A 26586-nucleotide genomic window follows, 5' to 3' on the forward strand; every position below is an offset into this window, starting at 1 on the left:
TATAAGGCACTTATGTAGAAAGTATTTTACAACCATTATACCATTTAATCTTTATACCAGTTCTGTGAAATATGGACAAGGGGGATATTCAAAATATTTAGTAATTAGAGTGATATAGGCAATCAAAACAGATGCTGGCCAGTATACTATTTTGGTATATACCAGAACTGAAGATATAGGCATTAAAATTGATGAGAATTTTATAAATAAAACTGAGACTGAGAGACATTGATTCATTTTTATAAGGTTATATAACTAGTTGGTAACAGAGTCAGGATTAAGATTTAGATCTGCCTAACTCTACAGGCTGTGCCCTAAGATGATTCTAATCAAATTGTAAACAGACTTAAAGACTTCTTTAACCTGCCATATGTATGTTTTATGATATATCTCAAATATTAATTCTGAGAATATTTTATTTACTTCATTAATAAATTAAGAAATATTTTTAACATTAACATTTATTGAGCAGTTACATATAAACATAAGGCACTGAACTGAACACTTTGCTTGGATTATTTCATCAAGTCCTTACAAGAACTCTGTGAAGTGGTTAACTCTTGTTATTTCTCTTTTACAAATACTGAATACAAGCCTCAGAGAGGTTGAAGCCTCTTGGTGTTTTGACAAGTAAGTGTCAGAGCCTGGATTCAAACACTACTGCTCTGACTCCGGCCCTTTGAATCACGCTGTTAAGCACAGTATGTTAACTGAAATTGATTCTTACTTTAATCTCTTGTTTATAGTGAAAGGCATAGATAAGGTTAACTGGATATTAAACAGAGAAGACATTCCACTAACATTCAGAATATGTTGAGTAACTATTTGCTATTTCTAGCAAGGAAAGAATTTAAAATGAAGGAAAAGAAATTGAGGGAAAGAAATATTTATGGAGTACAGCTATGCCCCAATCGATATTCCAGGAAGTGTTCATACATTATAACTTAATATTCACAATAACTTTGTGAGGATGCTGCTGCTAAGTCGCTTCAGTCATGTCTGAGTCTGTGCGACCCCATAGACGGCGGCCCACCAGGCTCATGTCTGACTCTGTGCAACCCCATAGACGGCGGCCCACCAGGCTCCCCTGTCCCTGGGATTCTCCAGGCAAGAACACTGGAGTGGGTTGCCATTTCCTTCTCCAATGCAGGAAGGTGAAAAGTGAAAGTGAAGTTGCTCAGTCATGTCTGACTCCTAGCGACCCCATGGACTGCAGCCTACCAGGCCCCTCCGTCCATGGGATTGTCCAGGCAAGAGTACTGGAGTGGGGTGCTGTTATGTAATTATCTCTGTTTCATAAAAGGGGACAAAAAAACAAAGATTCAGACAAATTTAGCAAGTTGCCTGAGGTCATGTAGCTAGACTCAAAGCTGGAATTCAAATTCAGCTTAGTTAGCGTATTCCACTATACTACACTATAGAAAGAATTCCACTATACCACACAATTTTTAACTGGGCTTATACTGAACCATGTGGAATTCTGTCTTGCTACAGAAAATTTCTTTCCACGAGAGTTAAACAGAAGAATAACCAGCTCAGAGGGGAGTGTGGTAGACTGAGAAAATTCCTACACTCACTTTGGAAAATGATCAGAGAAGAATTAAATTTTGAAAGAAGGTAGGAAGCAATAGCAGCAGCTACAATAAGCACTGCAGTCAAAAGAACTCGAGCTTAGAACTCCTGTGAGACTGGCTTTATCCTGAGCCATCTTGAAGTGGGAATACAGAATAAAATAAACGATTGGTAAAAATAATCTACAGTCTAGGGGAGAAAAGACCAAAGGGAACCACAAATGACAAAAAGGGAAAATAAAGTTTCCTAGATATTGGTAATATTTTGAAATCCTTGACGAGGTGACCAGCTAAGCCAAGAAGTGGTCTTTGGCAAGCCTGGAAAAAAGGAAAGTTTTGAAGGAAACTACTTTGAGGAGGTAATAGCCAGAGCAAATAAGGAGCTGGTGACCTAGTGATTATGGTAAAAATATTAGTCATATATTTAGTGATCATAAATTTAGATTCATGAGAAATCATGAATTAGTTTGAAAAACATTTTAATATTGAAAAACATTACAACCATTTTTAGAATGGTTAAAAAAATTCCTATATTTGAGGAATATATGAAATTGATCTTTGTTAACCACTTGAAATTATTTTAAAATGGGGTGAAAAAGGTAAGTTGATACGGTTTTAGAGTATAATGTATAAATATCCTTTAAAAAGTGATTAAAGACTTAGAAAAATGTGAAGTGTAAAACTAAATTGGAAAGAAATGAAGTTTAATTAACCATTAGTAATATTACTGGAATGGGGACCAGCCCAATATTTGGTATAAATAATTGCCTCTTATATTCCCAGGGGGCTTCAGTGGTAAAGAACTCACCTGCCAATGCGGGAGACATAAGAGACATAGGTTAAATCCCTGGGTTGGGATGATCCCCTGGAGGAGGGCATGGCAACCCACTCCAGTTTTCTTGCCTGGAGAATCCCATGGACAGAGAAGCCTGGTGGTAGCAAAGAGTTGGGCATGACTGAAGTGACTTAGCACATATTCCAGGGAGTTACTGAGAGGCAGAATAAAACAGGGCTTAGAAGTTTGGTCTGATTGCCAGGCTAGAACCTGGTTTTGATCTAGTAGCTGTATGACCTTAGACAAGTTATTTAATGTATGCTTGAAGAATTTTCTCAGTGTTAAGAGGGATAATAATGCTTCAAGGGGTTGTTGAACAAAATAATCTATATAGAGTAGTAGTCAATATATCTTAGTTAATATTATCAAGAAATATGTTAAAAATAGTTTTAGAAATTTAAAAAATTACTGTAAGAATTTCTTGATCCATTGTTTTTTTATCTATTATGAAGACATACAGTTGCTTCCCTGAAGTTTTTTCTTCCAAGATTTCTTTTAGTAAGCTAATGTTTTTAACTGTATTCTTTCTTACTCAGATCTGACTATAGCCCATCAGTTTCTGCCTTGGAAAATAAATCTTTTTTCCCTTTATTCATACTCAGGCTGACTGCATTCTATCTTTTGTGCTTGAGTGACTTATTTTGGCTGGTTAGATAACTCTATGATAAGAATTTGGAGAATAAAGGAAAAGTAATATTAAAGCTAAGCAAAATTATCAATTCAGATTTTAAAATTTTAAGTCAGCATTTTTATAATACTGTATTTTTAATAAATATTTTCTATGAAAACTCAATAGGGAAAATGATTAAAATATTAAATAATGTGATCACAGCAATATATGAAAAATCTAATAGTGATATATTTAAAAGCATATGTTTGTTTTTAGATACAGATTTACTTAAGGATTTCTCTCAAGGAGGCCCATCAGAAGATAAACTTCATGTTCTTGCTCAACAGCAATATGAACAACTAGCACATGCCATGAAATGTAAGTTTGTTATCAGCACAAACTGAAAATATGTTGTAAATCTTAGAAACATTAATACTTCCTTTATCATATTCAGGCAATGATGTGTGAACCATAAGTGGATTTCCCAGAACCCTTAGTCATAGCTCCTTAAAATAACAAAATATTTATTTTCACCAATCTAAGTCTCAAAAATATATGCTTTACTATCATTTTAAATATAGGTTAGCAAGAAGAACGATCAGTTTCTTAATGCTGAAATGAGATAATTATGTACATCAGTTGTATAATTCCATCTTCTCTGTTTCTCTTCTTTGGCTTTTTGGTGTAATTTTCCTGTTTTGTATCACCCTAACAACTCTTCTATAATCCCAACTTTAATCAAACTCTTAATTTTTTTAATACTAAAAAGAAAATAAATGAGCTAAAGATAAAGCCTAGATCTCTTAAAGTCTGAGTAACAAGGCCATTTAAGTATTTATATTATTGCTTCAATCCCTACCTTTAGATTTTGAGTACCATTTAGATTTTGAATACCAATGCCCTTTCACACTTAGATATGGAAATCTAGAAGTCTCTGAGAAATTACATTAACTTTTATTAACTTAGTGCATGTTTATCAAATGTCTACTCTGGGTCAGGTATTAAGCCAGTTGTTAAGAATATGAGTTTGGATAAATACTGACCTCCAAAGGCTCAAAGGTTAGTATAGGGTATAGATGATTTAATATATAAAGATATAGCATATATGAAGTAGAAATAAGGCAAAATAGAAAAATACAGAGGAGTTCTGTCCTTTTAACTGATGCTATTAGTAGATACTATTTTGAATATGATAGTATGTATATGATCAATGAAATGAGTTGGTTGGAAGATTAGGGAGCTGATAATACATTTTAAAAATTCTTTCTATGATTACTCTGTTTAAAATGGCAAGATAATCTCTTGAAATTAACCATCCTTCATATCTGCTTTGATTTTCTCTATAGCATCTGTCACCTCCTAATGCTTCAGTTTTAGGTGGGGGGTCTCACTGCGCAGCTTGCAGGATCTTCTTTCCCTCATGGGAACTAAGAACTGGGCCCCTGGCAGTGAGGGTGCTATGTCCTAACCACTGGACCAGCCAGGAATTCCAAAATTTCTTACTTATTTATGTTTTTTCAAAATTATTTATTATCTTTTACTGTGCTGGGTCTCCATTGCTGTGCAGGCTTTTCTGTAGTTGCAGAGAGCAGGAGCTACTCTCTAATTGGTGCACAGGCTTCCCATTGCAGTGGATTCTCTTGTTGTGAAGTAGGGGCCTAGGCACATGGGCTTCAGTAGTTGTAGCACATGTGTTTAGTAGCTGCAGTTTGTGGGTTCAGTAGCTGCAACCCATGGGCATTAGAGCTCAGGTTAGACTCATGGGCTTAGTTGCTCCATGGCAAGTGAGATCTTCCTACCAGGGTGGAACCCATGTCTTCTGCATTGGCAGGTGGATTCTTTACCACTGAGTCACCAGGGAAGCCCTGTTTATGTCTTATGTCAATGAAACATAGAAAATAAGCTCCCTGGGGCAGGGTTTTTTGTGTGTATGTATTGAATAGTAAGAACAGTGCTTAGCATGTAGTACGTGCTTGGTAAATGTGAATACGTGAGTGAGTAGTAATATTACCTCACTTTAGAGTTGAGGAATTAGAGAGGTAAGTAACTTCCCAGGTTCATAAATCAGTAAATAACAGAACTGGGATTAACACCTAAGTCTGTCTCTAGAGTCCTTTTAACTAGTTATGTGATATGGCTTTTGGAAGAATGGCTGAAGTGTCAAGCTATGGTAATCTGCAGTATTTATTTGCTTGTGTTTATAATAAGGTTGGTCACGTGGATTGAATTTTCAATTTCTATATGATCCAGTTATATTTACTTCATTTATTGGCCAAACTATATTACTAATACATGCTTTAAAGGGGAGCCATGCAAGCATCTGTAGACATCATTCCCATCAAAACCATGGGGTATTAGTACAGACATCTGGGCTTCCCTTGTACCTCAGTTGGTAAAGAATCTGCCTGCAACACAGGAGATCCAGGTTTGATCCCTGGGTCAGGAAAATCCCCCGGAGAGGAAATGGCAACCCACTCCAGTATTCTTGCCCAGAGAGTTCCATGGACAGAGGAGCCTGGCAGGTTGCAATGAGGTCACAAAAGTTGGACACAACTTAGTGACTGAACCACACCAGCACTGAAAACACGAGATTTGTTCACGATTGTTAATGGAGTCATTATATTATTTCCATCTTCTTTAAATGTAGTTACTAGAGCTCAAGCTATTGTGTATTGCACATGTTCAGTTTATCCAGAGGAAAATGAAGCTATTGTTAAGAAAGCACTGGAATTTCAAGACCACGGGATTAAAGTACAACCTTATAGGTAAGAAAGAAAGAAAGAATTCTTCTAAACAACTCAACTAAATATCTTTGAAAGTGAAAAGTTACGATTTTCTAAGTTAGAAGGCATTTCATTTCTTTTTTATTGGACTTTAATACGACCAAATAGCCTAACTTCTTACAACTTTAAAGTAGATTCTGTAAAAGCTTTGTAATGGCTTAGTATGTGAATTATATTGTACACTAAAAGATTTGTTTTGTTGCTGTTATTGTTAAATAAGGTTAAAGGCATTTGGGCTTCAACTTGATTGATTTCTGGGTAAATTGAATATAAACTTTATATCCTGAGTCTTAGATACATGCTTCAATAGAATGAAAGTATAAAATCACCTTAGAAAGTAGCAAGAAAATTGGATGTTTATTATCTGAAAATATATGTTTCTTAGACCTGTTTAGCCTTTGGCACCCACAAGGATTGAAATAAAAATAGCCTGAATAACCATAATAGCTTAATGATAGGTAAAGGTAAAATGATATATTAATAGGTAAAATGATATATTAAACTAGGGGTAGAGAAGAAAAACTGTAATACTCCATCCAAACCCTGGACATCAAGATAAGGAGTATGTCTATTAATAATATATGACACCAGTTAGTTCTTTAAGACTGTGACAAATAATAAGGTATTTTAAAATCTCCAATTTTTAACTTATTTCCCTTGTTCTGAACTTTTCCTGTAATTTTTTTTTAAGTTATTTATTTCTTTGGCTGTGTTGGACTCAGTAGTTGTGGTGTGGGCTTAGTTGCTCCAAGGCATGTGGGATCTTACTTCCCCAACCAGGGATCGAACCTGCATCCCCTGCCCTCCAAGGCAGATTCTTAACCACTGGACTACCAGGGATGTCCCTGTAATTCTTATAGTAGGATCTTAATAGGTATATGGTTTGCTCCCTCCTTTTAATTTGATGTTTTCCCTTTGCCAATTCACAGGCGGACATGTTAACCACATCTATATTTCCCTTCTTTCTTTACTTCCTTAATAATTCTTGTTGGTAGTTAACAGCCAACCTTATTTCTGCCAGCTTCTTAACACAGCACAAACTAAATCACCATCTAGTAGCAAAGAGAATTATTGCACAATATAACCACATTCATCAGTGTGAGTGATTTGTCTGTCAGGAATGATGTTTCTAAGAATATAATATGGCAGAAATAGAGGAAAATCTGTATGTATTGTATTTCATTAGATTTTTTTCTTTATTTTTAAGTTGAAGTATAGTTGATTTACAATATTATATTAATTTCAGGTATATCATAACATCATTCAGTTATATATAACTGAAATATATTTATGTATATCTATGCATGCTTAGTCACTCAGTCCTGTCTGACTCTTTGCAACCCCATGGACTGTAGCCCGCCAGGCTCCTCTGTGCATGGAATTCTCCAGGCAAGAATACTGGAGTGGGTTGCCATTTTCTTCTCTAAGGGAGTCTTCTAGACCCAGGGATTGAATCTGGGTCTCCTGCATTGCAGGCGGATTCTTTACCATGTGATCACCTGGAAAGCTCACATGTGTATATATAATTGAATATATATTTTCAGATCATTTTCCATTATATTTATTATGTATTTATATATGTATTTCCATTGTTACAAGATATTGAATACAGCTCCCTGTACTTACTATACAGTAAATCCTGTTGCTTATCTATTTTCATGTATTATAGTTTAGAACCGTTAATCTCATATTCCTGATTTGCCCCTTCCTCCTCTCCCTTTTCCCATTGGTAACCATAAGTTTGTTTTCTATGTCTGTGAGTCTTTCTATTTTGTATATAGATTCATTTGTATTATTTTTAGGTTCTACATTTAAGTTATATAGTATTTGCCTTTCGCTGTCTGACTTCACTAAGTATAATATTCTCTAGTAGGTCTACCCATGTTGCTGCAAATGGAAATATTTCATTCTTTTTATGGCTAATATTCCATTATATATGTATATAGCATCATATCTTCTTAAGCCAATTATCTGTTGATGGGCACTTGGGTTGTATCCATGTCTTGTCTATTGTAAATAGTGATGTTATGGACATTGGGGTACATGTATCCTTTTGAATTAGAGTTTTCATCTTTTTCAAGATATATACCCAGGCGTGGAATTGCTGGATTATATGGTAGCTCTATTTTTAGTTTTTTAAGGAATCGCCATCTGTATTTACTTCCATTGTGATTTTTATTATTTCCTTCCTTCTGCTGATGTTAGGTTTTGTTTGTTCTTCTTTTTCTAATTCTCTTAGGTAGTAGGTTAAGTTGTTTTAGATGTTTCTTGTTTCTTGAGGGAGGCTTTTATCACTATGAACTTCCCTCTAAGAACTGCTTTTGCTGCATCCCATAAATTTTGTTGTGATTTCGTTGTCATTTGTCTCAAGGTATTTTAAAATTTCCTCTTTGATTTCATCATTCACCCACTGATTATTAAGATAACATATTTTGTCTCCATGTGGTCATTTTTTTTTTTCATTTCTTTTTCTGTGATCGGTCTCTAGCTTCATGACAATATGGTCAGAAAAGATGCTTGAGAGAATTTCTATACTCTTAAATTCACTGAGACTTGTTTTGTGCCCCAGTATGTGATCATCCCTAGAAAATGTTGGCTGTGCATTCTTAACTGTTCTTTTATCATTTAGGATCTGTTACCTTATTGATTTTCTGTCCAGAAGATATGTCCATTGCTGTGAATGGGATGTATTCTCATCAACTTCTCCTTTTATGTCTGTTAGCATTTGTTGTGGGTTTAATCCTTGGGTCGGGAAGAGCCCTTGGGGAAGGAAATGGCAACCCACTCCAGTATTCTTGCCTTGGAAGCCTCATGGACAGAGGAGCATGGCGGGCTACAGTCCATGGGGGTCACAAAAGAGTTGGATGCAACTTAGCAACTGAACAATTATAATATTAGGTACATGTATGTTGATGAGTGTAAAAACCTCTTCTTATATTGATTCTTTTATTATTATATATCTCTTTTTGGCCTTTGTTTTCAAGTTTATTTTGTCTTATTTGGTTATTGCAACCCCCACTTGTCATTTCTGTTTGCATTAAATCTTTTTCCATCCCCCTCATTTTGAATCTGTGTGTTGTCTGTCCTAAAGTGGGGCTCTTGAAGGCAGCATATTGTAGACTTTTTAAAAATATCCTGTCTACCACTCTGTCTTTTGTTTGGAGCAATTAGGCCATTGACATTGAAGGTAATTATTGATATATGTTTATTACCATTTTAAACCTTGTTTTCCAGTTGATTCTGTATTTCTTGTTACTTTTTCCTTTTTTCTTTTTGTGATTTGATGATTTCATGTTTGTGTTCTCTTCTTTTGGCTTTTGTAAATCTGTTGTATGTTTTTGACTTGTGGTTATTCTGTTTTTCAAGGATGTTTACCCTTTATCAACTTGCTTTAGACTGATAGTAATACAGGCTCAAACACGTTCTAAAAAAAAAATCTACATTTTCTTACTCTCCTCCCCAACATTTTATGATTTTAATGTGTTTTGATTCTTTTACATCTTCATGTTTATCTTTTTGCTGGCTTATGTGACTTACTGTCCAGTTATGGTTTTCTCTTTTTTTTCTTTTTTACAAATTCTTGCTCCTGTTCTATTTAGAAAACCTTTCAACATTACTTAGGATAGGTTTAGTATTACTGTATTCTTTTAGTTTTTGCTTGTCTGAGAAATTCTTTATCTCTTCTGTTCTAAAGGATAATCTTGCTGGGTATAGTATTCTAGGTTGCATATTTTTTCCTTTTAGGAATTATCTTCTGTGGACTTAGAGGGCTGTTTATATGTGGGAACAGCCCTGTGTAGCTTGTGTGGGTTTAGTATTTTTTGTGTGAGGGTTGTTTTCAGTATGAGTGCCTGCTGCCTCTTTCCTCAGTGTGTGCTATCCATTATCCCATTGATTGATGGCGTGTGTGCAGATGCAGTTGCTGGCATTCTCTCTGAGTAACACCTAGTGCCCAGTCCCAGAGCTCTCAGAGGGAGCTTGCTCGTGCCCCTGGAACTTGTGATACTGTCAATGGCTCATGCCAGTTCCTGGTGCTCACATGCAGTGATTGGTGCCTGCTCCTGGAACGCATGTAGCCTGTGTCCTATTGTCTTGGAGTGTGTGTGCAGGGAAAGAGGCTGCTATGACAGGTTCCGCCCCTCCCTTCACATGCCCTCAACAATGGCATGTATCACCAGTATGGTGGGTTCAGGTTTTCTCTGCATACACAGTTGGCTGCAGTTGCACCAGAATCCAGCCCCTTCAGGCTGTTTCTGCACAGTCAACCCTGGTGCTTTCCCCAGACTGGCCCTCTGAAGCCCGAGCTTCAGTTCCCAGTCGCTACTTGCACCAGTAGATGTGTGTCTCAGGCTGGGGAGTGCACAGCTGAGGCACTGACCATCTGTACAGGTCTCTCTCTATTCTGCCTGCTGCAGACAGGTTCTGTGCTCTCCTCTGAGGAAGTGCCCTCTCTGTCCCAGTGGATCTCCTTACTGGTGAAGGGACTTCACAGTGTGCTGGAACCTTTCCTCTTGTATAGTTCCCTCCCAGGGGCACAGGTTCTGTTTTGATCCTTTTCTCCCTCTTTTTGCTTCTGTCCTCCTTGGCTATGTAGATATTTTATTGCCCTTTCAGACGTCTGAGGTCTTCTGCCAGTGTTCAGTAGATATTCTGTGAGAATCGTTCCATATATATATATATTTTTTGCATAGTTGTGAGAGGAGGTTGGCTCATATCATGCTGTACTCTGCCATTTTGATTGCTCCCCTTGACATTTTATTTGGAATTTTTGTTTAAACAGTTGGTGCATGCATGCATGCTTTGTTGCAATTTACTGTCTCCCCTGATTGGCAAATAAAACATTCTAACTATTAATTATTTGCTGTTATCTATTGCAGGCTTAGTCCCCCTGTCCTTCCACTGTGCTCCTTAAAGGAAATACATTTGTCTGCTGACAAATTTTTTAGAATGGAACCATCTGAAATTACCAATGGTTGTTTTCTTTCTGTTCTAACAAGGGAGGTAAGGATAAAATCCCAATCCATTTCATACTTAGGGATTAAGAAACAGCAAAGCTTCATACAAGGAACCTAGGAACTTTCATGAACATTTCATAATGTTATGCTTATTTCATAAATACCTAAAGGTCATGAAAAAGAATTATTACTGTGTGGCCAAAATCCTTATTTTTATTTATGCTTCTCCTGAGTGTTCTTTCCTTGCTTACTCTCTACACCCACCTCTCTAAGCACTTGTCAACATCTAGTTCATTTTAGCTCACAGATAAGAAATAAGCTCTGTAATTCTGTTTTTTTTTTTTTTTTCCCCTTTCTTTCATTCTATCAGGTTCACAAATGGGGAGGTCTGAGTACAATGAAAGTAATTTCCTGAAGCTTATGGGATATAGTAGGGACTGAAGCCTAAAAACTGTTTCTTTTAGTATAATAATGATACTCTTTTATCTTTACTGAAACACTGATAAGTATTTGTGATATACATGGTAACAGTTAACTCCCACATTTACTAACTGCTTCTTTAATTATAGCGGGACCCATCTGAGACAGTGTCTGTGAAAGATGTTTTGGCCCGTGCAGCAGCAAAGGGTCTACTGGAGGGGATTGAGTTGGGTAAATCTTCAAAACGGGAGAAGAAGAAGAAGAAACAAAAAATGTCATTGCCAAAATCTTCCATTGCTGATAACAGCGGCATCCAAATGAAAATTGCTGAGTTCCTGAGTCGAGAAACTAATGCGAATGCTAATCAGTCGGAGACATTAACAACAAAAACATCTCTTCCACGGAAAAATACAAATCAAGTGGGTTCTTCCTCACAGGGAAGAAAACCCAGCAAGTCCACCACCAATCCTTTAGTGCCTACAATTATGAAGAACACATCTGCCAGACCATATGAACGGCCAACAAACTTTGTGAGACCTCGGCCAGAAGACAGAATGATTGCACTGAAACCCATAGAGATTGCTTTGCCTCCAGTCATGTTGCCGTTTCCCGGTCCCCAAGGGATCAGACCTCACATACCAGCTCCACATTTTTACTATCGTTGGGTTGGGCCCAAGACTGTCTTGCCTGGCTATCTTTCCACACCATCAATACCCAGAAGAGGGGAAAAATCTAAAGAAAACTTACCTTCCTCTCTATCCAGGCATCCTCGACCATAGCTGTGAGTGTCTTGCATTTTTTCTACAGGGTCAGTAGATTTTTTTTCCCCAGAGTCTGCAGGTTAGACAGCTGTTAGTACTGTTTTCACTCTTGATAACTTCCAGTCTGGACTTACAACACTGGTTTTAAAGCTGCAACAATTTTTCCACAAGGGAAACAGTGTGTGCCTTGTAACAGACTTGTTTTCAAAATTAATTTTTGAGGCCTTTATTAGCAAGCATAAGTGTGGAAAAGATGCTCTTGCACAGACCTTAGATCACTCTTCAGTACCAAGTCAGCTGTAGTTTTAACATTCCAATCACTATCAAGGTTGATCTTTTGTAATGTGATTGAGGTTGAGTAGAAATAGGAAAAACAGAAAGGTCCAATGTTTTAGTTCATATGTCCATTCAGAGTGAAAACTTTCTCACTGGAAGAGCTTCCAGGATCCTAAGCACAGTGAACATAAGCTCTCCCTTCTGACTATTTAGGCCAAATACTGTTGTTAAAAAAACAAACAAAAAAGACTATAAGCAAATTTCTAAGTAGTAATTCTGAGGACAACGTCAAAATGTTGAATGTAAGTGACACACCTATTGTTCAAGAAATGTATACAAATTTCTGGGCCTATTCAAAGATCAGGTGAAAACAGTTATTTCAAATGGCACAAAGTAGTGAAGCCCTGGTAAATCATTTCTGATGCTCAATTAAAATATATTGTAGCACTATTTTAATTATATTAAAAGTCAGTTCATCTTGACTGTATTATCAATTGCCTTCCAAGAATTGGTTATAGTTATTACTTCTGGTTCTATTGACTTTTTTTTCATCATGGCAACAGAAATTGATATTAAATCAAGTAAGTTACAACTATAAATCCTGCTGTTTAAGAACATGTTCACAGACACATTTATAAAGTTTGAATTTAAAGTTCTATTTGCAGAATCCAGTTGTGTTGCATAGTGCTATATAAATTCTTAAATTTCAATTCAGATGTCACAATTTTAGGAGAATATTATCTTCTTCAAGATGAATATTTAGGTCTGTTTCAGCTCTAGTATTCATTTCAGCTCTAATTTCCTCACTTGAAGTGAGGATAAAGATGGTGGATTACATTTAGTAGTAATAAATTTCTTTAGCTGAAGATTTACACTTATCATCATTAATGCATGTCAGTGAAACATGACTTTTTATACTTGAACCGGACATATTTTTTAAATCCCCAAAGAATTTTCATGTTAACTATGATTTAAAAACTATGGAAATGTTTTAAATGCTCAGCTTATTTTACTAATTTCAAAAATCAAAAACTGGAGGCCAAGTGCAGCTGAACTATCCCGGGAATCTTTTATCCCTTTCCTGCCCTCACCCCTCTGCCCCAGGCTGACGAGCACTCCACCGTCCAGAAGTAGCAGGTCCAAGATTTTTACTTTCTGTGATAAGTTATAAGAAGAAAACTCACCCTATTATGGAGTTGTTCAGGATATTTTTCTCATCTCTATAGCAGTGTATAGTTCATGTCATGTCACAACTTTAGCCACTTAACTTCAGTATCTCATAACATGAATCTTGTTATAAATTATTTTTCTCTTTATAAGTATATGGAGATTCTGTATTAAACAATTCCTTCATTAAGTCTGTGGTTTTCTTCTTTGAGAATCTTCTAAGAAGGACATGATCAATTGTTTAAATATTTTGGTAGAGTAAAAAGGGAAAAATACTTTGGATAAAAACAATATGCTAGAATTCTAGTGAAAAATACTGATTACACTCACATTTTTCTTTCTTCAGCTTAAGAGAAAAATGCTGCAAAAAGTAAAATAATGAAATTACTGGTATTTAGAAATCCCAATAGCAAATTCAGATTTTTAACCTGTAATTATTTACCTCTGTATAATACGTGAAACCAATTGAAATTTTGCTCTTTAAAGAGTAACTACCTTTGATAAAAAAAGGAAATACAAGATGAACAACAACAAAAAAAAGGCTATACACTTTAAATTCCATTTATCTTCTTCCATATGCCTAACAGTTAAACCAGATTCAAATACTGTTTTTCCAGTTACTTTTCCTTTTGGATTTAGTGCCTGTACAACTCTTTCATTCTTTGACATCACGGTCTTAAAGTAAAAATGGACTCTCTTAATACGAGAAAGAGTGCATACACGAGCATCAGGTTGGTGACTAAACAGGCCTCTACGTCCAAAATGCCAGATGTCCTTCCTGAGCAACAAATAAGGACAGTGTGATGAGCTACTCAAAATTTAAAGTTACTTTCTAGTTCTTCCCAGGTAGAAATACACAACAGCTAATCAAAGCAAAATCTTACATTACTAAAATGGTTTTAAGAATAATTTGAAAATAAAATGACTGGCGTGGAGATTTTTATCGCTATGCCTGGATATGTATAACTGATGTCAGATAAATGAGCCAAACATTTTACACAGCTAAGTTTATTCTCACAACATATTACATTTAAATGTGTAAAAGTGGTCAACAGCAGAAGGGGCCAAAAGCAAAACCAAATGTTCTTTTGGGATAAACAAGCTGCTCTGGATGGCAGGGAGTGCTCTCACTGATAAATGTGTGTAGTATCTTTTCTCTGAAGCTGAAATAAATTAAACTTCATTTACAGGCTATGTAACACATGTTAGCTGTGTATTGGGTGGAGTAAGTCTGGCAAACTAGAGAGCTAATGCTTTTACTAGTTAAGCTGTGCTAATATCAGTTAGGGAAATGTTTTTCACATTGTTAATGAAATCTTTAATTTGTGTTGCAATGCTTATGAAGTGAGTGTGTCATGTAAGAAAAGGAAGAAAGACTTAGGGCTTGTAGTAAATGACCTTGTGTAGACGTGTATAAATGTTCATCATAAAATCATAAAAGTGGCATTTTTTAAAAAGTAGCAGTGCCAACAGTTTATCACCAAGACCTTATTTTAATGAGAATGGGTCTAATGTTGCTTCATGCAGTAAGACAGACATAAACAATAAACAGTGGTCCCAATTAGCTATGGTTGATCATATATTCAGGTGGAAACAAAGGGAATGAGGACATGTATGTGTCTCTAGATGAGTTCACACGTGTTGTGAAGGATATAAAAACGAAGCACCAAGCAGTGCTTTAAGTTTGCAAAGTAAAATGTTTAGCCATAGGCATGTTGGCTGTTGCCCTTGATGTGGCCAAGGAGCACACATATGAGGTGGCAAGTATGCGTCTATCTAGCTGCTTTTAAAAAATAAAAAGAAACTTGTAGGTATTTTGCCGTTTCTTCTACATATTCCAATAAAAACGTGACTACAAATCATTACAAAACCACCTTTGAGGCAATGTATAGTTCACTGAGATTACTGAGACCTGGATACATTGAGAGATAATATCCAGTAAAGAAGATAATAATACATTAAACACAATAATGCAGTATATTTCAGTAAAAATAGAATAAATAAAATAAAAATATTTTAAGCTGTATTTAACAGGTTAATTAAAAAAATGAGAAGACATACAAGGCATAGTGAACATGGCTGCCTGTTTACAGAATCACAGATACAAAGAATGCATAGATAACTGAAGTGTCACTACAATATCAGGTAAAACACTGGCATCCTTTCACAGAAAATACACACACACTTTCATACATACTTTTTGGCCATGGCAGAAAGTGTCTGAACATACGGCTTAACATAATTAGTTTTACAAAAGTAATTGCATTTACTATGCAAAGCTATCTTTAAAACAAAATATCTGCAGTAAAGTTTTCAGTATGTAAAGGCTATCATTCATCTTAATGCATCCTATAATTGCATATATAAATCAGTTTGCTATTTAAAGCTAGCTCAGTATTCTTGATCCTGAAAACAAACGTATGCCTTAAAAATGAATGCGGTTCTGGTAGAGATTTCCAATATAAAAGTGGCTCACTAGTTAAGAATTTTGAAGTTTATCACACTAAAATGTTTCACTGTGGAGGTCAAGATGAAAAATCATCATGATTGAATCCTGAAGGGCACAGTAAGGATTTCTTTAATGAAGTAATTTCTTAGGATGTTATTGATAACTTCCACAGAATAGTATCTGGGCTGGTGAGAGTGACATCTTTTTTGCCATAGCTCTAGGGTGCGAGCAAACAACTCCAGAGTTCTGAGAGGGAACAGAGGCAGGGGGCCACCTGCTCATTCCATCGTGTTCTCTGGTGGCTAAGTATCATGAATTAGGAGTATTTCTACCACATGTAACACCATCTCTGGATAGTCTGTGGGTTGAACAGGTTGTGCTGCACATAGAATCCTGTCTTTACAACACATCTGAGGCACGATGCAGGAAGACAGTCCTGGACTGAGAGAGGGCACTGGTTTCATACTTAATTCTACTGCACAAGTAATTTGGCCATACTTCCCTGCTTATACAGGGAATCTTAAGACTGCTTGACAATAATTGGATATGTTCAGAGTAAGTTTGAAAAGACCCCCTGACTTGCATGGAAGCAGCGTAACTTTAATAACTGGGAGCTGAGATGCATGATGAGTTCTAGTCCTGGCTTTCTCACTCACTTTCCTGAGGTCTTAGGCTAGGTGGTTGAGCCCCTTTCATTCATATTTTTTAAATTTCTCAAATTATTACCTTCTCTACCTCATAAGGCTCAAAATGTGATGATAAAAATGTGGAAGCCATTCTGACAAGTACATAGCAATAGATAAACATAAAGCATTGCTTTTATAACTGGATGATGCTATAAAATGATAATTTTATCACTGAAAAGTAAACAAAACATGTTTAGATTGAGCTTCTTAGCAACTTCTTTTAAACAGTATCAACAAGAGTCTAAACCTGTGTATCTTTACAGCTAAGTCTCTTGTCTATTGATAAAGAAGGAGGAAAGTGCTATTTTTGGGAAACCTGTTAAATAGTACATTGTTCCTATGTATATTTTGCTCTGATAAGAAATTCTTAAATCTTGATGATAAATGGAAAAAATATAAATTTAAAAATATATCTAAATTTCAACAAATTTTAATATTGAACACATAAACGCAGAAAGGTTCAATTTAATGCAGTTTGTTGCCATGGACAATACATGATGGACAGACAGCTTTCTGGGCAAAAAGCATTAGGGTAAGACTGAGCTAGATGTAGAATCCTAGCAGAACGTTTACCTAGAATGGGGACTACAACATGACATGGTGGTGGAGATCTGAAATAGAAAATGGCATTTCCTCAACTCCAAATTGCATATTGGCTAATTATCAAATTAAGGATGAAAGGCTTACGAGGAATATTTCGTTTTAATGTTTACGTAGAGAATGGCCATAGTGAACTATAATTCTGTAGCTGCATTGTACAATATAAGGCAGAAGTTTGAAATAATGTCCCACCCAAAATGCATCCTGATTTTGCAAATCTCTTTTTCTTAATCAGTTTGAAAACCACCTAAACAGAAAGGCTATTTTTGTTTGATTTTAATTTCTGAAATTTAGTTTTTCAATTGTGAAGTTTCACTTTTTTCCCCCAATATCCCACAAACAGCTGTAGACATGAAATGGTGTCCATGTGTCAAGAAGCTCGTCAAGGAAAGCTGCCAGTTGGTTTCTATTCTGATGCCAACAGCCAGTCTTGTCAACCAAAGGTTCAATTTTATGAAAAACTAAAACAAAAATTCGTCATCCAATTTTTATAGCAAGTCAGTGGTATCCAGTATGCAGTGTCTAATCCAATGCTGAAAACAGAGCAAAGTGCTGTAGGACTTAAAAGTTGCTTGTGACAGATCCAGTCAAGAAGACAGTGAAACTAACTCAGGTGTCATTCACTCCAAGGAGTCAGCATCTTCACTGGGAGGGATGTGGCCACGTTCTTCCCCGTGTGTGTGTGTGTGTGTGTGTGTGTGTGTGTGTGTGTGTGTGTGTGTGTGTGTGTGAAATTATGCAATGTTTACGATATTTACAATAAGAAAAGGACCTTCCACTGCTCATGATGTAACTTACCAACAGCAAAAAAAATTAGTCATGCTTCTTTTCATATCACACGATGGTGGCAAGACGAGAGAACATGCTTGTCTAACACTGTTTGGTTAAGGATAAATTCTCTGAAGACAAAGCATCAGCAACTGAATGGAAGGCCAGAGATCAGCGCCTCTTCTTTAGTGTAGCTATTCAACCTTCAGTGAATAGTACAGAGTCCTTTCACATATGCAGCTATGGCGTTTCTGTGACAGGGCGTTTCTGTTTCAAAGTGTCAATGAGGGATAAGACCCCTCGTTTTACATTGGTTGTGACTCTTCTGGTCACAGAGTCTGCTGGCGGGGGAGGCGGTCGAACTTTCTGTGAAGGTGGCCTGGCTACCAAGCACTTCTGGTATCGTAACTGAAAACAGAAAGAGTTTCATGGTTGTTAATGGTATCATTCCTTCCTGTTTAATGTGATTTTAATTTGTCAGTATATTTACTCCCAGAGGTTCACAACCTAGCTCCTAAACATGAATCCAAGAATTTATTAGTTTTTTCCTTAATGTAGAATGTTTTAAATTCTCTTTTAAGTTCTCTGTATTGATAGGCTGTGATTAATACACCTCCTAGTCAAAGAATGAGCTGATGAAAAAGAAAAAGGATTGGGAGACTATGAACTGTTTCCCCAGGCAGGTAATGAAGTGGGGTGCTCGTAGCTGATTGAGAAGCAGAGTGGTAGAAAGGGCAGGGTTTGAATCTGGTGCTACCATGCGTGAACTGTATGGTCCCAGGCAAGTTATTAAATCTCTCTGAGCCTCCTTTTCTTCATTTGTTAAATGGGTGAAGAATGGGGACCTTAAAAGACAGCATTACAATGAAGAAATACTTGCAGAATGCCTAAAAGAGGCCTAGCAAAACAGAAGGCATTCATAAACGTTTGTTCTCATTCCTGTTTCCTGCTTTAACTTAAAAAAAGATATGTATTAAGGATTTTAGGATACATTAATCTTACTAGATTAATTTTTAAAAATACATTAGCACTGGTAGCAAAGTACAGGGTCTATCCTTCAGAAATATAAAGACACAATCCACCTGTTTTTGAATCAATGAAAAGATAACTAGTTCTTCAAAATTAGATTAGAAGGTTAAAATGCATCAATTTTTCCCTCTAATCCCAGCACTTTAAAGTCCAGGCACTTTAAGATGACTCTTAAAAATCTACTTAAATATTAATAGGCTCCTCAGAACAACTGTGAAACAGGTTGATGTTTCTCTCTGAGAAGCATGAACTTCCCTACAGCGAGACTCTTGTCACAATACTCCGTCATCGCCCACAGGCTACAAAATTAGCCCCTTTCAACCCAGTCACATGAAAAACAATTTATCATGTCTCCTGTGTGTAAAGTATGTTTCTAGGTTTGCATCACAACCAGAAGTACACACTTCCAAAGCACAGTTTTATAAACGGCAGGTATGGCAACATGGGACACCGGATGGGGAGTTTCTAGTGTTAGTTATGTTACATCCAGTGTGAGTCAAAATTATGCCTGATGAATTTCATTAAGAGCACCCCTCTCCCTCTCATCAAAATATTTTCAACTGGGCCTCTACCACTCAGCTGCAAAACGTGCCTAACAATTAAGTAAATTCAGAATGTGTTAATGCCAGAGACATTTCAGATTGCACGCATTCACACATAGATATTTCAGATGGGGAACTATGCAGATTTGAATCAACAGGAAAGACACCAAGTTAGAAATGCTGGATACAGAGTATAAAGAAAGGTTTATCCCTAATGTCTTACACTAGATTGGTTGAGTCACTTTAGCTGGTGGCCCTCATACAATTAAAATAGTAAATGAGCAGAAATTATTTCTAGAGAAGAGACAATGAGTCTTGGAATCAGAACAAACTATAACCAGTGATAAAGCTAATTATTTGTCATCAGCATTGAAAATGTATAATTAAGGCTAAAAGCCATTCATTTTATGACTAAAATCATCTGTTACGATTCGTTTATAATTTCACACACACACAAAACAGTTACCATCCATTTTTGCTTGGCTGCACTCTCCCATTTTCTGTTTTCTCCACACAGTCCCTTCATCCCATCTCAGCTCCCTATATCCAGTCAGGAGGTCCATCTCAACTCCTCCACTGCCCCGTCCCCCTCCACTGGGCCCTGGTTCTTTATATGCAGGTGGATCTGAGACAGAATCCTGGCCCCACAGTACATAAGGGGAGACTGTTCTCTGACAAAGGACTGTGGTGGGGACGAAGCCACATAACAAGTGCACCACACAGAGCGCCTTCCCCTCTGCCCTCTGCTTTCAGAGGTGTCCACCTCTGCCTCTCTGTCCAGCCACTCCTTCCTTTCCCCTTCTTAACCTAGCAACGTACTCGTCTGCAAAGAAACAGAGAACGCCCTCCACTGCCCCAGCCAGCTCCACCTGTTCCTGGACTCCTGGCATCTGGCAGGTCTGAAAGTCACTCTAACCCAATCAGCAGGCTAAGCCCAGCTCCAGGATCTTCAACTTCCACCAAGACCTTGGCCTAACAACAAATATGACACCCGTTTCAGTCCGGCTTTGCTGGCTCATTTCCCTCAGCCTCAAAATCGTGTGGCTCTCCCCCATCCCAAACAAATGAGTAAGAGCCCCGACGGCGTACTTCCAGCTACTCCTTCACCTCAGACTTGACGAGCAGCCTTTCTTCAGGGCCCCTTTCTTCCTCCAGGTCACTCCTCCATCCGGTGCAGTCTTACACTTAGAGCACTTTCTGCACCGTAACAGAACGTCGGTTTTTGCATCTCCCCACAGTCCCAAACTCCACAGTACTCACATCTTAGTCCTACTTGAACTTCCCAGAGTCCAGCCCACGAACAGTGGACTGAGTTAAGGGAAGTGCTGCTGCTGCTGCTGCTGCTGCTGCTGCTGCTGCTAAGTCACTTCAGTCGTGTCTGACTCTGTGCGACCCCATAGACGGCAGCCCACTAGGCTCCGCCGTCCCTGGGATTCTCCAGGCAAGAATGCTGGAGTGAGTTGCCATTTCCTTCTCCAGAAAGTGAAAAGTGAAAGTGAAGTCGCTCAGTCGTGTTCAACTCTTCGCGACCCCATGGACTGAAGCCTACCAGGCTCCTCGGTCCGTGGGATTTTCCAGGCAAGAGTACTGGAGTGGGGTGCCATTGCCTTCAGGCAGGTGCTTCAAATTCCGCATTCCTCATCGCCAGCCAGATGACTCTCCCTCACCTGCTTCCTTCTTGTCCCACTGCCACTCCTGGTTTAGACGCAGCTCTCCCCTGGCCCCCTGGTGATCTCCCCACCTCCGCTGCATCCTTTTAACCCTCCTCCACTTTGTTTTCTTCTCTCTCTTTTGGAGCATGGTCTATTCACTGTCTTGCTTAACAATCTCTGCTGAAGGTAACACCCTGGCATGAGATCCCAGGCCCTTCGTGACATGGACTGCACCTCCTTCCACCTGGTTCCACCCACCCCACCTGCTGTTGTAGAATACACTATGCAGCCCAGGTTTGGATGCCTCCTTCAAACAGTTCCCTCCTCCTTACTAGAACTTTTCCAGGGGCTAGAATAACAGGAGCTCAAACGATATTTGTGGAATGGATCATTTGAAATCATATATGTGGTACAGAAGCACTGGCTTTACTGCCTGGAGACTTGGGGGTGAACACAGGCTCTGTTGCTTACCAACGCTGCCCTGGGGCTGGCCTTTTCTCAAACAAATGACCAAGTGCCCCAACAGCATGCTTCTAGCTATTCCTTCACTTTAAACTTTAGGAACGAGCTATTTTCAGGGACCCCTTCTTGCTCTGGGTCACTCCTCCATCCAGACTTGGGGGCAAACACAGGCTCTGTCACTTAACAACTCTGTCCTGGGGCCTGCCCCCATCCCAAACAAATAAGCAAGTGCCCCCAGTAGCGTGCTTTCCTCTGAGCCTCTATTTTGTTATAAATAAAAGAGAACTACCTAACAGGGCTGTGGTAAGAATAGAGTTCATAGATACAAAGTAAACAAGAACAATGCACTTAGACGAACTATCTAAAATAAAGACCATTTGATACACTGAATTAAACAAAATCACTGATTTGGTTCCAAAAATGGCACCAATTCACACATGACCAGCATCTCCTGATCACACACTGAAATTAACTAGGGATCAAGAATTGAGAATCCTCAAATTTATGGTTTTGAAGGTCATTGCTTTCAGCGTTCCTGGAGTCTCTAAGAAGAACTCGACTCCAGCCAGTCCTGCTGCTTCCGAGTGTCCTGCCCTCTTAAGACAGCAAACTGCTCAGGAATGAGGGTGTCACACAGCAAGGCCTTGCTTTAGAGCTTAGACTTAGCTTCCTTTAAGTCAGAAATTCTACTCTAATTTATGGCATATCAGACAAAAGCAAGGGCCTGAGGGTGGAACCCCCACAGTGGGCTTACTCACCATGCAGGCAGCCTGCACCGCCTCCGACACGTTACCGGCATTAGGCTCACACCAGAAAACGTGGCACTCAAAGTGCTGGTTCCCAGTATCCATGATGAAGGCAAACGTGTGCACGTCCTTCCCGACGCCCATGAAGGACAGGAATCGCACCCGACACTCCACCAGGATCTCCTCTTCATTCTGCAAGAGACCCAGTTCAGTAGCCCGGCCACAGTCACAGACACATTCGGACCATAAGTCATAGAACTGGCTTACAGTGGCTGCACAGAGGAAATGGTATTATAAAATATACGGCCAGACAATTTAGAAAGGACTAGACATTACTTTGCCAACAAAGGTCCATCTAGTCAAGGCTTTGGTTTTTCCAGTGGTCATGTATGGATGTGAGAGTGGATTGTGAAGAAAGCTGAGCACTGAAGAATTGATGCTTTTGAACTGTGGTGTTGGAGAAGACTCTTGAGAGTCTCTTGGACTGCAAGGAGATCCAACCAGTCCATTCTAAAGGAGATCAGTCCTGGATGTTCTTTGGAAAGACTGATGCTAAAGCTGAAACTCCAATACTTTGGCCACCTCATGCGAAGAGTTGACTCATTGGAAAAGACTCTGATGCTGGGAGGGATTGGGGGCAGGAGGAGAAGGGGATGACGGAGGATGAGATGGCTGGATGGCATCACCGACTCGATGGACATGAGTTTGGGTGAATTCCGGGAGTTGGTGATGGACAGGGAGGCCTGGCGTGCTGCAATTCATGGGGTCGCAAAGAGTCAGACACAACTGAGCGACTGAACTGAACTGTATTTTTCTAGAAAGGGAAGTTTCTAAATGTGTCTGGAGAGGCCTCACTGCTGTGGGTGGCTCATTCTGAAATTGAGTCTACTCTGAACCACAGAGCAACCAGGTATGAGTGTTTTGGTGTCTGTCCACTCCACTCCAAGCCTGTGACTTCACTGTGGGTAGAAACAATGTCATGTACACTTTTTATGTATTGCCCATACAGTGGCTCAGAATCCACTTGCCCTGGAAAACCCACTGGAAACCCCAGAGCACCAAGAGGAAAGGATTCCCGGGATCTCTTTCCACCCAGGTCTTCCCCAACTCAACAGCACACTGAATCGTGTTAGTTGCTCAGTCGTGTCTGACTCTTTGCAACCCCACTGACCATAGCCCACCAGGCTCCTCTGTCCACAGAATTCTCCAGGCAGGAATACTGGAGTGGGTGGTCATTCCTTTCTCCAGGTGATCTTCCTGATCTAGGGACTGAATCCTGGTCTCCTGCACTGAAGCTAGATTCTTTACTATCTGAGCCACCAGGGAACCACTGAATCATATTTCTATCAAAAACTATGTAAACAAAAAGTTACCAAATGCTTTTTTTTTTCTGTTTTTTCACTAACTGATATCCATATGATGCTGAGTTAAGAAATGTTCGGAACTCACTCTAATGAACACTATATCCTCTGCAACAGCCATTTGTAATTTGTGAAAATTAGTAAATACATCCAGAATGTTGACTTTTGGCTCGTGAACATCTGGACTTATGAAATATTCACTCAGGTGCTGTGGGATTGCTTAACAGGCAAACTAAGCTGGTCTGAGAGGTGGGAAGCGTTCTTGGAAGAAAGACATTTATGTTGAGATCTGGGTAGGCCAAGGGGAGCAGCGCCTGCAAAGGTGCTGGGGCAGGAAAAGGCACCGCGTGTTGCAGACTTGAAGAAAATCCAGCGGGCCAGGCCTGCAGGCTCAGTGAGCATCCTCAGAAACTGAACTGGGTGTGAAGGCGAGCTGCTAGTGCACAGAAACAAGAGCAGACAAGGACTTGCGATCTTTCCGTGACAGGCGCCTCACAGAGGCAGAAGAAAAGACTGCCCCTGCTACTGCTAGCTGTGTCAGGGAACGTTTAACAGGAGGATTCCTATGTGCCGTTTCTCACAAATCCTTTGTTTCTTTTTAAGCGGAACAGCAGGCTGTTCCCAGGAACCTCGGAGGTCATTGTGTGAGACAGGCTTGAGTCTCCTTTAGTAAACATTCTCTTTACGACAAAACTGCTTAGTCTCGATCCCCTTTCTTGAGATATGGATTGTCTCCTGACCTTGTGACTGTTATTAATCCCTGTTCCCTTGGTAACAGCTGCTGTACATTTGGTTTTCTGATCTTTATCATTGTCGAAGGAAACTTCTTGTACCACAGCCTTTATATACTCACAGAGAAATCATTAAAGCACCTTTGCTCCATCAGAGCTTGGGTGCCCGTGTCTTTCTTTCTTTCTCTCTCTCTCCTCGGCTGATTCTCTGGAGTGCAGAGACCCGTCTTGCTCACTCTCCTGCCCGGGCTTCTAAGACTCTCTCGAGAAGGCGCCCTGTGCCTTCACCCTCCTTGAGAGGGCACCCGGTGCCTTTGTGAGCGACGCAAGTCCTGTGTCAAGGACTTTATTGGTTCTCTGCATAAACCAGGGAATATCAGCCTCTTTTTCTCTTTCACTTTCTTATCGTTGCCTCTGGACCATCAGGTCCTGGTCGTTAAAGGACCCCAACATAGCTGTGTGCCTGGTGCCTGTTGCTTAACCTCTCTGTGCCTCAGTTTTCTCAACCACAAAGTTGAGATAATTTGTGTCTGAGGCTAATTGCTGGCCTCTCTCCAGATGACCAGCGACTCCTGCTACCACAGGACCTTTCCACAACAGATGCATCTACTAAACCCCAGCCCCAGGTAACAGCCAAGTCAATGCTGGAGCCTGGAGAGTGGTCAGAAAACCAAGCCCCATTAGCGAGTTACTGCTAACATCATACAGTCACCTCTAGCAAATGATTCCAATCTCCTGGGCAAAGGAAGAATGAGAAGCACCAGAACAGAATCCTCTGAGGTGTGTGCATAGATCCAGACACAAAGGGCAGTTTTCTTTTTTTTAATGTAAGTCATTTTAACCACAAGCAAGCACAGCTCCCCAGAGGCCAAGCCTTGGCATGTGCCTGAGTTTCACAGAAGCTTATCGTATGTGAAACCTCACTGTATCCCAGACAGGCCAACCATATCTGCCACCCTTCTCACCTTCTCACTGATGACAGTCACAGTAGCGTCGGCCACGTTCATGTTCACTGACGGCCATTCCTCCTTGCTAGAGGAGGTCATAAGACTTTCTATGGCATTGTTCAGGGTATCCATTCCTGTGGATGGAAGGGATAATTGAAAAAGGCCCTAAAGCTATTCCTGACTCTCAAATATGGATCCAAATCACCCAGCAGCAGCTATGCCCAGTCATTTTTTTTGTAGCCCCAGATGTTTCATTTGAGCATTTCACGGCTCAAAAGAAAAGAAATGCCAGTGTTTTCAACAGAAAAAAGGGTCATGAGATGTAGTGTGTGATGTCCTATCCAACCAGACTGTCTCTGCCAAGATCCCCCAGCTCCAAGTGCAGAAACATTACTCAAATGCTGCTGCCTTTTTTTCTAAGCAAGGAACCTTGCAAAGGGGCAGGGGGTCCAACAGAAGCCAGCCTCTGCCAGATTGCCCTGATCATCTTTTATTGTGCCTTGTTACTTAAGTAAGGCCAAGTTTAGATGGCCCCTGGACACGAAGAGTATGTGCTGTTCAATGGGGCCCTCTGGCTGAGTGTTCCCACAGCTATTTTTGGTGGGTGGTATAACAACTTCATTGAGATCTAATTCACATACCATACAATTTACTCATGTAAAGTGCAAACTTCAATGGTGTTTAATACATTCAGAATTGTGCAACCATCACCATGGTTTTAGAACATTTTTATCACTCCCTAAAAGAAACCCCATACCTTTCAGGAGTCACCCTTCATTGCCTCCAGCTTTCTAGTCCTATCTTTAGAGATGTGCCTACTCTGAACACATTTCATATAAATGGAATTGTAAAGGGTACAGTCTTTTATAATTGGCTTCCTTCATTTAGCATGATGTCTTCAAGGTTCAGGCATGTTGCAGCAAGTCTAACACGTCATTCCTTTTTATTGCCAAATAATCACCACAGTATGAAAGTGTTTTTTATTCACTCTTCAGCTGATGGACATTTGGGCTGTTTCTACTTTGTGACTATTATGAATGATGCTGCTGCAAACACTCCTGTATGAGGTGTTTCATGTGGACAGTTGTTTTCATTTCACTTGGGTATATGTCCAGGAGTAGAACTGCTGGGTCAAATGATAATACTACATTTAACTTCTGAGGAGTTGCCAGACTGATTTCTAGGGCAGCCACGCCATTCTACATTCACCCCAACAGTACGTGAGGGTTCTGATT

At 39.2% G+C, this 26586-nt stretch overlaps 2 protein-coding genes across 2 annotated transcripts in view; one reads left to right on the top strand and one right to left on the bottom strand.

The window, feature by feature from the left end:
* The window catches only part of NSUN7 (NOP2/Sun RNA methyltransferase family member 7), a 47120-nt gene extending 35167 nt beyond the window's left edge, over nucleotides 1-11953 (top strand). Inside the window, exons 9-12 of the mRNA XM_052641717.1 lie at nucleotides 3293-3394; nucleotides 5664-5781; nucleotides 10677-10800; nucleotides 11324-11953. Coding sequence (XP_052497677.1) covers nucleotides 3293-3394; nucleotides 5664-5781; nucleotides 10677-10800; nucleotides 11324-11953 — 974 coding nt within the window. The remainder of the gene's footprint in view (nucleotides 1-3292; nucleotides 3395-5663; nucleotides 5782-10676; nucleotides 10801-11323) is intronic.
* A 3451-nt stretch (nucleotides 11954-15404) lies between these two features.
* The window catches only part of APBB2 (amyloid beta precursor protein binding family B member 2), a 200015-nt gene continuing 188833 nt past the window's right edge, over nucleotides 15405-26586 (bottom strand). Inside the window, exons 12-14 of the mRNA XM_052641716.1 lie at nucleotides 25370-25485; nucleotides 22325-22504; nucleotides 15405-18289 (exon numbers count right to left, since the gene is read on the bottom strand). Coding sequence (XP_052497676.1) covers nucleotides 18122-18289; nucleotides 22325-22504; nucleotides 25370-25485 — 464 coding nt within the window. The 3' untranslated portion in view covers nucleotides 15405-18121. The remainder of the gene's footprint in view (nucleotides 18290-22324; nucleotides 22505-25369; nucleotides 25486-26586) is intronic.

Source organism: Budorcas taxicolor, chromosome 6 (assembly GCF_023091745.1).
Source record: "Budorcas taxicolor isolate Tak-1 chromosome 6, Takin1.1, whole genome shotgun sequence".
Taxonomy (NCBI): domain Eukaryota; kingdom Metazoa; phylum Chordata; class Mammalia; order Artiodactyla; family Bovidae; genus Budorcas; species Budorcas taxicolor.